The sequence below is a fragment of the Chiloscyllium punctatum genome, chromosome 2, assembly GCF_047496795.1.
Source record: "Chiloscyllium punctatum isolate Juve2018m chromosome 2, sChiPun1.3, whole genome shotgun sequence".
Classification (NCBI taxonomy): domain Eukaryota; kingdom Metazoa; phylum Chordata; class Chondrichthyes; order Orectolobiformes; family Hemiscylliidae; genus Chiloscyllium; species Chiloscyllium punctatum.
The window spans coordinates 24,954,502-24,971,144 of NC_092740.1; the positions used below are offsets into that span (position 1 = coordinate 24,954,502).

The window sequence follows — 16,643 nt, forward strand, 5'->3', positions numbered from 1 at the left end:
CAGCGTATCCACTACCTCTGTGGGACTTGAACTCTCAACCTTCAGATACACAGCACATGTTGGTACTTACTTAAACATACCAATGTAGCAAAAAAAAGTTATACTTGCAAAAAAAATGCTTCAATTCAGCAAATTTTCAACATGTTTTATAATTTTTGATGATGCCGATGGAGTTTGAATGATCAACAATGAAATTTTATTCCACAATTTTGTAAGAAATTTTAACCCATTTAAATTAAAACAGAGGAAGAATTGTATGCAAATGTGTTCTATACAAAATTATAATGTGTGTTTAATTCATCTAATTTATTGTGATGCATATTGTAGTTGGACTCAAAACAAAAACAAAAAACTATTGGAAATCTGTAACACAAACAGAAATTACTGGAGAAACCCATCAAGCCTAGCAGCATCTGTGGAGAGAAAGTGCAGAAGGAGGATCACTGGACCTAAAACTTTAACTCTGCTTTCTCTCCACAGATGCTGCCAGACCTGTTACGTTTCTCCAGCAATTTCTGTTTTTGGTACATAGAACACCTCTTATGAATGATCAAGTCATAATGTTGAGACAAATGCTTTAGTATAACACAGCTCATGGTGAATTGATATAACATTGATGACCTTTTCTTATATTCATTAGTATAATATTAGTATAGTCCTCCTTACATTGAAGGAAGTGGGCTGGGGTTTGATATTGGGATCTGTTGTTAGAGTGCTAATGTGTTTGACTCTTACTTCCTGGAAATGTTCAGTTCTAAATTCATCACATGGAGAATTCAAGTTCATCCTAGTCTGATCCGATAATGTGCTGAGAGAGCAGGAAAGGATACTATCTTCTACATGAAGGGGAAGGTCAGGAGGTTGGGTAACATAATTGGAAAAAGGAGTTAACTTCCACCATCCTTTATACTGACCAATTAGAAAGCAAGTGGGCTATAAACAACTCACCAGTGCACAACCTGTGAAGAGTACTTCAGATCATCCAGAGTGTAACAGAAACCAGGGAGGAGGTGGGTCATGTGGTAATAGGAGTGGAATTGAACTTATCATGTGGTCCTGCCTTGTGTCAAAGTCAGCAATATTCTGAATTGATTTATTATTAAAAGACTATAAGATTGAAATGGATCAAAAGAATCATCCAGCTCAAATCTAAATTGCTGACACAATAAAATGAGCCAGGAGTCAGAATTTTACAGGCCCCCCCAATCCCTTCTGCATAGGCAGAGGAGATGGGGGCTAGGAAAATGCACAAATCAGTGCTCCCATTGCATACATGATTGTCCAACCCTGCCAAGCTAATAAAGTTTAGCAGGAGTCCATTATTGGTCAATGGCTGCTGCCAGTATTGTTTCATTCATAAGTTTGGCAGGAGGAGGTAAGACCACAAGACCACCCGGGGGGCAGCACAGTGGCTCAGTGGTTAGCACTGCTGCCTCACAGCAACAGGGATCCGGGTTCGATTCTGGCCTCGGGTGACTGTCTGTGTCGAGTTAGCACATTCTCTCTGTGTCTGTGTGGGTTTCCTCTGGGTGCTCCAGTTTCCTCCTACAGTCCAAAAGATGGACTGAAGGGTCTATTTCCATGCTGTACATCTCTATGACTGTATGTGCAGGTCGGGTGAATTGGCCATGCTAAATTGCCCAGAGTGTCAGGTGCATTAGCCAGGGGTAAATATAGAGTAGGGGAATGGCTCTTCGGAGGGTCGGTGTGGACTTGTTGGGCTGAAGGGCCTGTTTCCATGCTGTAGGGAATCTAATCTAATTAAATAATGGCAGAAGAAAGCCATTCAGCTCATTGATTCTGCTGCAACATTCATTGAGATCATGGCTGACCTGATAATCCTCCACTCTACTTTGCTGCCTTTTCCCCATAACCCTTGATTTCTTCACTGATTAAAAATCTGTCCATCTCAGCCTTGAATATACTTCATGACCCAGCCTCAACAGCCCTCTGCAGTAAAGAATTCTGTAGATTTCTTCTCATCACCTAATACAGAGGAACTTCGATTATCAGGAATTCGATTATCCAAATATCAGATTTCTGGCAAGATTGTATTATCCGGCATTCGATTATCCAGAATTCAATTAACCGAATGGCATACCACCCACCCGTGTCCTTTGGATAATCGAGGTTCCTCTGTATTCTGAGATTTTACCCCCGACCCTCGACTGTCCCACAATGGGAAATGACCTCTCCACATCTGGAGGGGAATGAGATAGAGGAGGAACCGAATAATTAAGTCTGCTTGGGAAGAATAGGAGTGGCTTCATCACATTCTCTGCTTCTCATTTTGAGCTCTTCCAAGGTCTGTCCCCCTCCCCACCCCTGATATCCCCTCCCTCCATGACCTTTCCTATCCCCACTCTGGCTTTGCCAGCCCCAGTTCCTCCTCTCACTTTTTGTGAATGTCAAATAAAGAATCACATCAGCTACATCTTTTACATTTTTTAATTCAAATGCATTGTGCGAAAACAATAATACATGAATCAATTTAAGCAACAAATGCACGTGTACATGATGCATAGATTTAGGAATTGATAACTTTAAAAATGAAAGCCTTTTCACAGGATGGGTTGTTCACAGTGGATGCCCGATAACTTTAAACCTATATTTAAATCTATCGGTTTAATTAATCTATAGGTTAATATCTTACTATATTACATTTCCTTTTCATTTGTGTTTATTACTCTTTAATGAATGATTTACAGTGTTTGTTCATATATCACACATTTGTACTGTCAGTACCAAGAGGGAGAGTTTGTCAGTCCTGATATTCTTAAATTCTGATGGTAACTGGGGGGTATTTTCTGTCCTGTTGCTTTGGATTGCTAAGACACTGAGGTATCAGAAATTTGTGGGCACTTTTACACGCATCGACTTCAGTCTACCCAACATTTGCTGCAGCTGTGTGATTCCATGCAGACCCAGAATACCGTCCCCTGGAAAACTAGGGAGTGTTGGTTGGACAGGAGATTTTTGCCTCAGGCAAGCAAAGCACAGAAGCTATGTGAAGAACAGAAGAAAGTATCAGTGAGGCCTGACATCTAGTTTCCCTCCTGGGTCCTTGAAGGCAAGGGTCCAAAGTGTTTATTATGTCTTATCCCTGCCTCTCCTCATTGATTTGATTCGAAGAACTGAGTGGGTCAAATGGTAAATTCTGAAAAGAGAACAAGCCCGTTCTTTTATTTCACAAACCTCCATCTGCACATGGCCCGTCACTTTGGGTCACTCAATATGGTGGATCATCTATTGACTCCTGTTTTCGAACAGTAGCCCGTGGACTCCAAAGTCAGTGTTAATGTTGGATTCCTTCTTTTTCTGGGTGAAAGGCCCTATCACAAGTGAGGAGACTATGTGCCTATAGCTCTTTGGGCCTTGGTTAATGGCATGAACAGGCCTGAGATGAGGTTTACCTTACACGCAAGGCGAGACAGTGAGTGTGCTCCTTGTGACCCAGGGACCCTGAAAAACTCACATCATCTCCAATGGCTCAGCTGCAGCAATAAACGGGAATGCTCTTCACAACCGCAGGATTTCCCAAAGCAGTTTACATCCAGTTAAGCACTCACTTGAAAAGCAGTCCCTGTTGTAATTTAGGAAGTGAGCAGCCAATTAGCAAGGCTGCTTGACTGTAATGTGATAATGACCAAATAATGTTTTTTATAGTTGAGGGATAAAATATTGGCCAGGACACCCATGGGAATTCCCCTGCTCTTCTCTTCAATAACACCGTGGCCTCTTTAATGTCCAGCTGAAAGGCAATATCTCATGTGAAAGACAGTATTTCCAGCAATCCAGCACTCCCGCAGTGCTGCAGAGTAATGTTATTCTAAATTATGCGCTCTCTGGTCTCTGCAGTACGAATTAAATCCACATTCAGTGTGGTCAATACCAAGTGACCAACACCTATTATGCAGATTACAGAAGAAAGTTATTCTTAGTGCTGTCAGGTTAAAGGAAACCACAATAGTGTGGACTGTATCCCCCGATGCAAAGAAGCATCAATTAACCCTTGAAATACTCAGCCATTCAGGCAGCCATTGTCAAGACACAAGTAAACCTGCAGCCATTTGTGACCTAAGAACCTTTCTTCACACCAAATGTTATTATAGATGGACATCATTTGAACCTAGCAAGGGGAAAAGGAAAAAGGGAATCAAAGGTAAAGGAGAAGACAGTGACACCTTACTTGGTAACGTAGAGAAGGGCATTGACCATCTTCCTACAGTGCTGGGTTTTCCTCCAGGCTGACATTGCTCTAATCGGTGGCAACCTCCAAACAGACTGGCATGGTCTGCAGTGCTGGTTCTGGGGGAAGAGAAAATCCCACCCATGCACCAATCCACCTCAAAGGACCTCGAGTACTTCGCCCATGGAGCGAGGCACTATCATCCCTGTGCCTACCATGTTCAGGACAAGCATCAGGAACCCTGAAGGCCAGCTTTGGACTGACTGTGCTTGTCCAGGTGAAAAACTAGCTTTTAAAGATGGCAGGAGCACAAGGGATACTGGTGAACTCTGGGAAACCTACTACACGGTGGATCTTTCTGGGAACAGCCCATGATCAAGTGGGGAGCAAATCCTGACTCGAGAGACACAGGGCGGGGTCGGCAGGGTAGGTAATCAACGAGGCAGGTTTGGTAAGGTAGGATGTCCCCGTAATGACAAACCTCCAAACAATTCAATGTAACTCAGCCTTAACCAGAAAAAAAACATTAGTTTCTTTCGTGTCTCACTGCTATTATTTTGTCCTCAACAGTCAGGTCATTTAGATTAAAAAATTGCCTAAAAATTATTTTTTCAGTCAATGAGCTAAAAAAGAGGCAGTTTGTTTATGTATAAAAGGTAAAGTCAGCACAGTCCTGCCAGACTAGAGGTCTGCTCTTTCAATAGAAAGAAAGAGACAACTGCTGATGGTTTAATTTGAGGGTCACTGTGTCTCAGGCAAAGGGAGAGGTTGAGAAGTACAGTGGCCTCAATAGGAATTGAACCTACATCACTCATTAGCCATCCAGCCAACTGAGCTGCATCTTAATTCCTGGAATATAGTTTCGCACTTTATTCTAATGTGTTCCACAAATTAAGAGAAGGCACTAAATGGATTAAAGTGAATGTGGATTAAAAGAGAGGTAAATTGATGCTTTACAGAGAATGAAAATAGTAGGAAGTCAGTCATTTCAGAGCATTTTGCCTCTTACCATCTAACAAGTTGGTGATATTGGGCAATAAAATAGGAGATTTATTGGTATTTCCAATGTTTTGATAATTGTGATTTAATGTAGTTTTAATCCTGTGTCAAGACAATACTGCTGTAGCAGTACAATTGTCTCGTGACAGACAATTGTAAACTAAAATGCAGGCCAATGGATAGGATTGGATGGAACATTCATTGGGTTAAATTGGTTTCAAATCCTTCAACAGTGACAATCGCCTGGGTTTGTATGTGCCCATTAGACATGGCAAAATAGCTGTGTTAGGATAGATGGTTCAAAGTGATGAAGATCAGAACTGAAGTTATGTTGTGAAGGAAATGATCTGGTATTAAACTATGACCCAAAGGAATAAGGCACTGCATAAGGAATGATCAAAAACAAAATAGAGAGAAGTGCTAGATAAACTCAACAGGTCTAGCTGAATCAGTAGTGAGATAAATATCATTAAAGCTTCAAGTGCAATATGAGTCTACTTAAGAACTTTAAAGAGCAGCCATTTTGGAGTTGAAACATTAACTCTGCTCCTATCCTCACTGATGCTGTCAGACCTGCTGAGATTTTCCACCACTTTCCATTTTTATTTCATATTTTTAACGTCTGCAGTCATTTTGTTCGAGTTTAGTAATGAGTGACTGAACAGGGGAAGAAGCTAATCTTTATTTTTGTCAGCAATCAGCCTGAAGTGCACCTTGAATCAGACTTCCAAAACTAACTTACTGAAGTCGGACGTTTCACAGATAAGGCTGCGGGGCACGAATAGCCAGGAGTGAAAAGCAATTGTGACTGTAAACTGATAACAGCCCACAGCAATTCCACGGAACTAGGAGAACTATTCTTGCTCCTGTTTGGATCCACATAAAGGTAAGTGAAAAAAGAACAAGTATAATTTTACAGACCACTAGTTTGGCCTTAAGTGGACCTCGAGGCAACAATTGTAGGTCGCGTCTAACCCATACTGAATCCTTCAGCGGTTTTTGACGTATTTAGCATTGGCACCATAAAACATAGTCCTTGATGAGCACACTCGACAGGCCTGACGGTTGAATGAGGTGAAATGCAAAAATGCTAAAAGTGCTGGAGAAACTCAATGATGCAGGCAGCACCCGTGAGGAGAGAAACAAAGTTGATGTTTCAAGTCGAATATGACACTTATTCAGAAATGAGAGGGGCTGGAAATGTGATGGTTTTTATGCTGCCAGATAAAGGGACAGTGGAGCAAGTGGAAGGGTATCCTAGAGCAAAAGGCAAAGGGAATGCCAATGGAAGTAGAGAAAAGATATAGATGAAGAATAGGTATTAATGGTGGCTGCTGATAGCCAAACATAGGTCAGGGTGGCATGGTAGCACCCTTGGGCAACTGTCTGTGTGGAATTTGCACATTCTCCTCAAGTCTGTGTATGTTTCCACCAGATGCTCCATTTGATCCCACAGTTCAAAGATGTTCAGGTGGATTAGCCACAGGAAATGCAGGGTCACAGGGAGAGGATCTGGGTGTGGGTCTGGGTGGGCTTCTCTTCGGCGGGTCGGGGTGTGGACTCGATGGGCTGAATGGCCTGCTTCCACACTAGATTTTTGATCTGATCTTTTGAGACCCAATTCATACAAAGAAGACACTAGGAAAGAGGGTATTCAGAGAAGAAGGAGAAGGAAAAATTCATAATTTGAAGAACTACATTCCATTCAATTCCAAGGAAGTGTCACATTGAACTCAGACATTAGCTCTGTTTCTATCTCCACAGATGCTTTCAGACCTGCTGAGTACTTCCAGTTTGTGCTTCAGATCTCCAGAAAAGGCAGCACATTGTTTTTACTTGAACAGTGTAGCTATCCAGGCAATTACAAGTCTCCATGGGGGTAAAGCTCAGGTCTGGGAGGTTAAACCCAGGAACTGGTGTGACCACTCACACCTAATTTTGCACCAAAGCAACAGGCAAGATGGGGATGAATTCCCCTCCCAATCATTGCTTACACGTAAGAAAGGGAGAAATTCAATGGTGTCATTGGGACTGATGCTAATCCAATTTGTTTCATCATACAGTACTACATTCTTAGCTGCCCAGACAAAGACAACAGCCTACAAAAACAGGGATTACAATGGGTAGCCATTGCACTACATATAGACAGGTTTAACACATGCTCTATATACAGAAAAGAGCAGAGCCAAGATCTGAAACCATCTTCCTATGCAGACTGTTGGATTCAAAGGGAAGTAGGTTACTTATGCTGCAAGAAGTCCTTCAGTAGTTTGGGTAATTCCAGCTGTGGAATGAACTGTAAGCGGGCTCTCCCGAGACAACCTCGAACACACAGGCGGCACAACTGACACAGGGAGCTTGGTGTTGCTGTAATTAAAACATTCTGAGGTTAAGTAGCAGCCAGAGAATGATGACATATACATTTGTCATGCAGCATGATCACAACATTGGTATGCTGGAACACTGAAAGTCTGACAGTGCCACCCAGAAATAAATAGGACTGTAAGATGCCCATCTCTGATAGTCATTAACATTGGAATTCTCTCAATCGACCTCTCTGCCCCTTTGCCCTCCTTTAAAACTCTCCTAAGCCCTATCCTGTTAATCTAATATGTACTTACATGATTCAGTATCAAACCTGACTTGACCACCTTTGGATGTTACATTACTTTTAAAGCTCTATTTAAAAGCTAGATCAATTGTTAATTTAACATCTATAATTGATGATTTCATCGAATTTTATGAACCAAATATGTTCAGGTTTAAATTCAAGGATGTTACACTCCATCATAAGCACTATTTAAAAGCTAGATCAATTGTTAACTGTAAACCTGTGATTGACAGATCTAATAGATTTTTATGAACCAACTGTGTTTAGTAGAAATTTAAGGATTTGGACTTAGGCTGCAGATCAGGCATGATCTTATTGATTGACTGAATAGGTTTGAGGTCTAAATGACCAATGTTCTAAACTCTTTTATGAAAACTTTCCTGCTTTATGTGCCATTCCCTTTGCAATAAATAACATTTTATTTGCCTTTCCTGATCACTTGCTACACCAGCATATTAACTTTATATGATTTATGTAACAGGGCACTCAGATCCCTCAGTACTACTGAGCCCTGAAATCTCCTTCTATTCAAATAGGATACTGTTTCTTAATTTTTCCTGCAAAAATGGACACATTCACTTTACACATGTAATATTCCATCTGCCAAATTTTGCCCATTCACTTCATCTGTCTCTATCCCTTTGTAGACTCTCTCTCTCATTTTGACAACTTATTTTCCTCAGTATCTTGGTTTCAGTGGCAAACGTAGCTACCAAATATTAAGTCCCTTCACCCAAGTCACTAATATAGATTGCAAATAGTTGATACCCTAGCACTGACCCCAGTGACAGTCCATGAGTTACTGAGTGGCAAACCAAAAAAGAACCATTTATCTCTAAATACTGCTCCTAATGGCTAACTAATCCTTTATCCATGCTCATATTTTACCTCCATACACTGTTATCTTGTGAAACAACCTTGGGTGAGGCACACTATCAAATGCCTTTTGGAAATCCAAGCATGTGTTAACCTCTATTCACTATGAATATTACTTCCTCACAAGCTTATTTCAATGTGCGTTTCCGATCATGAAGCCATGTTGGCTCTTCCTGATCACATCATCTTTTTCAAAGTATCCTGCTATAAATTCCTTAATAATAGATTTTTGAAACTTCTCTGTGACAGATGTTAAGGCTTTCCTGCTGTCTACATCCCTCACTGCTTATTAAATTTGTCTTCCTCTATTCTATGGGAAGTGTATGTCCCTGACAAGGACAGCATTTATTGCCCATCCCTGACTTTTCATTGGAATTTAGAAGAATGAAAGGGGAATCTTATAAAAACATACAAAATTTTGAAGGGAATGGATGAGGTAGAAGCAGGGAAGTTGTTTCCACTGGCGGGTGAAACTAGAACTAGGAGGCAAAGCCTCAAAATAAGGGGGAGCAGATTTAGGACTGAATTGAGGAGGATCTTCTTCACCCAAAGGGTTGTGAATCTGTGGAATTCCCTGCCCAGTGAAGCACCTGAGGCTACTTCATTAAATGTTTTTGAGGCAAATATAGGCAGATTTGTGAACAGTAAGGGAATTAAGAGTTATGGTGAGTGGTAAGTGGAGCTAAGTCCATGGAAAGATCAGTCATGATCTTATTGAATGGAGGAGCAGGCCAGATGGCCTACTCCTGCTCCTGGTTCCTATGTTCTTGGACTTGCCATTTCTAGAGGGCAAAGTCAGAAGTCACATAATACCTGACAAAGGAGCAGCATTCCGAAAGCTTGTGATTTCAATTCAATTCGTATTCAGATAAAGCTGTTGGACTATAACCTGATGTTGTGTGACTTCTGATTTTGTCCACCGCCATCCAACACCGGCACCTCCACATCTTTTCTAGAGGGTAGTTAACAGTTTAGCCACATTGCTGTGACACATCTATAGTTCAGACCTGATAAGGATTTCTCTTCCTTAAGGAGACAAGTGAATCAGATGGATTATAACAGAAATTAATGAGCGTTTTCATAGTCACCATTACTGTGATTAATTGAATATCCAGAATTATCAATTGAATTGTAACTCTGCTGGAAGCCTTGGTGGGAATTGATACCTTTGTCTCCAAAGTATTAACCTAGGCCTAGCTAGGTTACTAGCCGAGAGGAATAATTGTTGTTGAAAGGTGTAACTCATGTCAAGATATTTCACAGCAGGCTGTGTAAAACAGAAATAAGTTACACCCATCACTTCATCAACATGCCCTAGTGGCATTATCCCTGGACTTTTAATCCAGGCACCCACGTAATGCTCTGGGGAGCTGGGGTCAAATCTCACCACAGCAGATGGTGAAATTTGAATTCAGTAATTATCTGGAATTGAGTCTAATGATGACCATGAATCAATTTGTGGAAAAACCCATCTGGTTCACTAATGTCCTTTAGGGAAGGAAACTGCCATCCTTACCTGGTTTGGTCCATATGTGACTCCAGACCCACAGTAATGTGGTTGACTCTTAACTGCCAACTGGGCAATTAGGGTTGGGTAATAGTCTCATCCGTCATGAATTTAAAAAAATATTGATACTTTACCTTCATAATGCAAAAGCAACCTATCCACTGGACTACTGGTGACAGCAACATCAATAGGCCTCTCAGCTTCTGCATTTCTGGCACTAATGTCTGCTCCAAACTCAAGCAACATCTTAACAATTTCTGGATTGGACTGACGGGCAGCAGCATGTAAGGGAGTCTCCAAATGTTTGCCTTTCTGGACATTGGCCCCTGCAGGACAGAAACAAAGCAACACATGAAACAAGGATGGACTCACTTCATTCAGGTAACATAAAGAAAGAAAACACCTGAATGTATATTTCACTTTTCAAAGCCAAAGGGCATTCCAAAGTGCATTATATCTAATGAAATGCAAATATAATCATTATTATAAAGTCGGAAATGGGCAGCCAATTTGCTCACAGCATGCTCACACAAATAGCAATGTAATAATGATAAAAACAACATGTTCTTGTGCTGCTTTTAGATATTTTAGAGCTATAGAGGTATACAGCACAAAACCAGGCCCTTCAGCCAAACTCGTCCATGTCAACCAGTTTCTTAAATTGAACTAGTTCCACTTGCCTGCATTTGGCTCCATATCCCACTAAATCTTTCCTATCCATGTACCTGTCCCAATTATTTTTAAATGGTGTAATTGTACCCACCTCTACCAGTTCCTCTGACAGCTTGTTCTATACACACACAACCCTCTGTTGAAAACGTTGTCCCTCAAGTCCCTTTAAAGTCTTTCCCCTCTCATCTTAAACCTATGCCCTCTAGTTTTGGACTCCCCTACCCTGGGAAAAAGACGATCCATGCCCCCCATGATTTTAAAAAGTGCTATAAGGTCACCCCTCAGCCTCCTACGCTCCAGGGAAAGAATCCCAGTCAATCCAGCCTCTCCTTGTAACACAAACCTTCTTGTCTTGTTAACATCCTGATAAATCTTTTTTACATCCTTTACAGTTTAATAATATGCCAATTTCTTGAATGTGACGTGGAGATGCCATTGTTGGACTAGGGTGGACAAAGTCAGAAGTCACATGACACTGGGTTATAGTCCAACAAGTTTATTTAAAATCACAAGGTTTCAGATTTCACCTGATGAAGCAGCAATGTTCTGAAAGCTTGCAATTTCAACTAAACCTGTTGGACTATAACCTGGTGTTGTGTGACTTCTGACAATACCTAGGGCGGCACGGTGGCACAGTGGTTAGCACTGCTGCCTCACAGCACCAGAGACCCGGGTTCAATTCCCGACTCAGGCGACTGACTGTGTGGAGTTTGCACGTTCTCCCCGTGTCTGCGTGGGTTTCCTTCGGGTGCTCCGGTTTCCTCCCACAGTCCAAAGATGTGCAGGTTAGGTGAATTGGTCATGCTAAATTGCCCGTAGTGTTAGGTAAAGGGGTAAATGTAGGGGAATGGGTGGGTTGCGCTTCGGCAGGTCGGTGTGGACTTGTTGGGCCGAAGGGCCTGTTTCCACACTGTAAGTAATCTAATCTTGTACGTTCCAACTTTCTAATTAACATGTTTAGAGATGTTTTGACATGTCTCTGGAGAAGGTGGGACTTGAACCCTGGCCTCATGACTCAAAAGTAAAGGCACTGCCACTGTCTCAGTGCACCAGAGGAAATGCTTTTGAAGCCTTCCTTTGACAGCACCTTCTAAATCCACGAGCTCTATCATCCAGAAGGACAAGGACAGCAGGTGCTTGGGATCAATATCACTTGTACCTCCAAACCACACACCATCTTGATTTGGAAATATCTTACCATTCCTTTATTGGCACTCAGTTAAACTTCTGGAATTCCCTTCCAAACAACACTGTGGGCATATCTACCCACTACCTGTTGTAGCAGTTCAAGATGACGTCTTAGAATCATTTGCTCAAATGTATTTGGGTACTGGCAACAAATGGTTGCCTTGCCGGTGATGCACATATCCCACAAATACTCTTAAGAAAGACATTCTTGTATAGCTGCCCATGAGGGGAAGTAGGGCCTCAATTTAAGGTTTTATCTAAATGATCAGACAATGCAGTACTCCCTTAGAATTTTGTAAGGATCAGACTAATTGTTGTGCTCAGGTCTCTAAAGTGGAACTTGACCTTTATGAATGGGAGTGTACTTTGCCAAGGCACTGTCTGGTGGCTTTCAGAGAATGGCAGAAACAACAGTATTCCTGAGCTCACCAGGCCTCCCATAGGTACATCATGGTTAAAAACCTGGAATTTGAAAAAAAAAATGCTAGTCTAATGGTGACCATACAGCCATTGCTGATTGTCATAAAAAAAACATATGGGTTCGTTAATGTCCTTTAGGGAGGGAAGTCTGGTTTACATGTGATTTCAAACCCACAGCAATGTATCGACCTTCAACTGACTTCTGGACAGTTAGGGATCTTGGCAATAAAAGCTGGCTTTGCTCAGTGATTCCTTCATCCCATCACGAATGAATTGTTAAGAGGTTTATCCTATTCCTGCAACATATTGGATTTCTACACTCTTTGAGCAGAGAGTTCACCACAAGAACATCTTGTCTATTATTAAAATGGACACACAATCTTTCAATGTGCGATCACTTTGGTTGAATTTTCTGACATGCTCAAGCATAAGACCAGAATAATCCATTCAATCAACTGGTTTCTCAAAGTGTACATTCCTGGGCACCCTTCCCTATTTGAATAATTAGCTAGACAAGGCATCAGGGAGGCATATTGTGCTGTCTTCTGGTTTTGCTCTCAGTCTTGCCTCTGTCTTTTTTACCAGGAGAAATTGTTGAGCAGAACAACATAAGATACATTTCAAGGGAAGCTTGATAAACTCAAAAAGAAGTGAGATGCTGGTAGATAATTTTGCTCGAATAAATGAAAATGCGTGGTAACAGGCTTGCCCAAAACATAAATGTGGGCAGGAGCCAGTTGTTGTGTCATTCTGTGTGATGCAATAGAGTGTGTACCAAATTATAAATGGGCAGTGCTTAGCATTGCTAATTAATTGTAACCTCATTGTGATTGCAATGGCATTTCATTTTACACTGAGACAAAGCCTCACAAGACACCGAGGACAATTGTTACAGGAGTAGAAGAATGGTCCAAGCAGGACACAACACAGTAAATCAATTCAGATTTTCATTCGTTATGTGTAAGACATCAATAAAATTAATTATTAATCTTCATCTCCATAAGACAATGATAAAAATCACACAGCACCAGGTTATAATCCAACAGGCGGAAGCACTGGCTTTTGGAGTGCTGCTCCTTCATCAGGGAGCTGTGGAACAGGATCATAAGACACAGAATTTATAGCAAAAGATTACAGTGTCACGCAACTGAAATGATATATTGAACAAATCTAAATTGTTGTTAAATCGGTTTGTTCAATATATCATTTCAGTTGCATGACACTGTAACTTTTTGCTGTACATTATGTGTCTTATGCTCCTGTAGCACAGCTACCTGATGAAGGAGCAGCGCTCTGAAAGCTAGTGCTTCCAAATAAACCTGTTGGACTTTAACCTGGTGTTGTGTGATTTTTAACTTTGTCCACCCCAGTCCAACACCAGCTCCTCCACATAATAAGACCATAAGAAATAGGAGTGGAAGTAAGGCCATTTGGCCCATCAAGTCCACACTGCCATTCAATCATGGCTGCATTCAAACGCCACTTACCTGCACTCTCCCCACATCCCTTAATTCCTTGCGAGATTACGAATTTATCAATCTCTAACTTGAAGACATTTAATGTCCCAGCCTCCACTGCGGTCCGTGGCAGTGAATTCCACAGGCCCACCACTCTCTGGCTAAAGAAATGTCTCCTCATTTCCATTTTAAATTGACCCCCCTCTAATTTTAAGGCTGTGCCCATGAGTCCTCATATCCCCAGACAGAAACATTTTCCCAGCATCCACCCTTTCTAAGCCATGTGTTATCTTGTTAGTTTCTATTAGATCTCCCCTCAACCTTCTGGACGCTAACAAATACAATCCCAGGATCCTCAGCTGTTCGTCGTATGTTGGGCCTACCATTCCAGGGATCATCCATGTGAATCTCTGCTGGACACGCTCCAGTGCCAGTATGTCTTTCCTGAGGTGTGGGGCCCAAAACTGGAAACAGTATTCTAAATGGGGCCTAACCAGAGCTTTATAAAGTTTTAGTAGCATCTCACTGCTTTTACATTCCAACACTCTTGAAAGAAATGACAACATTACATTTGCTTTCTTAACCACGGACTCAACCTGCAAGTCAACCTTTAGAGCATCCTGTACCAGCACTCCCAGATCTCTTTGAACTTTGGCTTTGTGAATTTTCTCACAGTTTATAAAATAATCTGCGCCTGTGTTCTTTTTTTTCCAAAGTGCAAGACCTCGCATTTGCTCACACTGAATTTCATCAGCCATTTCTTGGACCATTCTCCCAAACTGTCTAAATCTTTCTGTAGCCTCCCCTCCTCCTCAGAACTACCTGCCCGTCCACCTAACTCTTTATCATCGGCAAACTTTGCCAGAATGCCCCCAGTCTCTTCATCTAGATCATTTGTATATAAAATGAACAGCTGTGGCCCCAACACTGAACCCTGCAGGACCCCACTTGTCACCAGCTGCCATTCCAAAAAAGAACCTTTTATCCCAAATCTCTGCCTTCTGTCAGACAGCCAATCCTCAATCCATGCCAGTAGCTCACCTCGAACACCATGGGCCCTCACCTTACTCAGCAGACTCCTATGAGGCACCTTGTCAAAAGCCTTTTGGAAATCTTGGTAGAACATCCACTGGGTTTCCCTGGTCTAATCTACTTGTTACCTCTTCAAAGAATTCTAAAAGGTTTGTCATGCATGACCTCCCCTTAGTAAATCCATGCTACCTTGTTCTAATGCAACCCTGCACTTCCAAGAATTTAGAAATCTTAACGATGGATTCTAGAATTTTACCTACAACAGAGGTTAGGCTAATCGGCCTATAATTTTCCATTTTTTGTCTTGATCCTTTCTTGAGCAAGGGGGTTACAACAGTAATTTTCCAATCATCTGGGACTTTCCCTAACTCCAATGATTTTTGAAAGATTACAACCAACGCTATTTCTTCAGCCACCTCCCTCAGAACTCTCGGATGTAGCCCACCCGGGCCAGGAGATTTATCAGTTTTTAGACCTTTTAGCTTATCAAGTACTTTCTCTGAATAAGACAATGAGTCATAGGAACAGAAGTATAAAATTCAGCTCATCAAACGTATTCCCCCATTCAATGAGAGCATGGCTGATCTGATAATCTTCAACTTCACTTTCCTGCTTTTCCCCACAGCCCTCATTTCCCATACTGATTAAAAGTCTATCTATCTCAGCCTTGAATATACTTAATGACACAACCTCAACAGTCCACAATGGTAAGTAATTTTATAGATACATGACCATCTCCCCATAACGTAACTAAGTCCAAATTACCACTGTAATTGCAAAGAGACTCACCTGCATGAAGAAGCTTTTTAATGCAAAAATACTGTTGATGGACACAGGCTACATAAAGGGGTGTTCCCTGTTGAGAGATGTCCAGGTCAATGTCCACACCCCAGGAGATCAACACCTGCATACATTCGCTGCGACCTAGTTACAAAATATTGAACAAAGATAACTATGGTTGAGAAATCAAGAAAAGTCTACTTTTTTATGAAACTTAAGTAGATATGCGTCTGTCAGACCTCCTCTCAATCAAGGGAGAACTTCTTCAAACTATCCTCATAACTGAAGTTTCTCGTACCCGGCTAACCATTCTAGTTGACCGGTTTGGCACACTCTCCTATACATTCATGTTATAGGACTCACAACTATACACAATATGCCAGCTGAAGTCAACCATCAGAGAGACAATCTGTATGTATTCATAAATTTGAATGAAATGCAATGGGCTGAATTAAATTGGCCCTGGGCAAGCAGGCTGGGAGCTGAACAAGCCAGTGAAAAACTCAAGAAAAGAGTTGATTAAAGTGACTTCCTAACATGAGACTGCATTTTACTAACAGCAGGATTAAAAGGAGACTGGCTGTTGCCTCAGGAAACTGGGCAGCTCAATTTACAATGGAAAGGCTTGTGTCCTTACGCTGATCATAGACATGCACTACATATGGTTACATATGTACATTTATGATTACACACATGTAGGGCCTGGTTAGCTTGGTTGGTTGTCTGGTTGGTTTGCAATGCAGACAAGTGCCACTGTTGTGAGTTCAAGTCCTGCATCAGCTGAGATTACCATGAAGGACTCTCCTTGTCAAACTCTTCCCACATCATGGGAGGTGTGGTGACCCTCAGGTTAAAGCACCACCTCGATGGGACTATGGCAACTTTACATATGTATACTGTATTTCCAAACAT

General features: G+C 41.5%; 1 protein-coding gene across 5 annotated transcripts in view; it reads right to left on the minus strand.

Moving 5' to 3' along the window:
* Positions 1-2,430: 2,430 nt before the first annotated feature.
* Positions 2,431-16,643, minus strand: part of asb5b (ankyrin repeat and SOCS box containing 5b) — a 69,068-nt gene continuing 54,855 nt past the window's right edge. For all 5 annotated transcript variants that reach the window (XM_072594587.1, XM_072594591.1, XM_072594589.1 and 2 more), the window contains 3 exons: positions 15,741-15,875; positions 10,317-10,508; positions 2,431-7,555 (listed from right to left, as the gene is read on the minus strand). In XM_072594587.1, the coding sequence (XP_072450688.1) occupies positions 7,428-7,555; positions 10,317-10,508; positions 15,741-15,875 (455 nt within the window). In that variant the 3' untranslated portion in view covers positions 2,431-7,427. The remainder of the gene's footprint in view (positions 7,556-10,316; positions 10,509-15,740; positions 15,876-16,643) is intronic.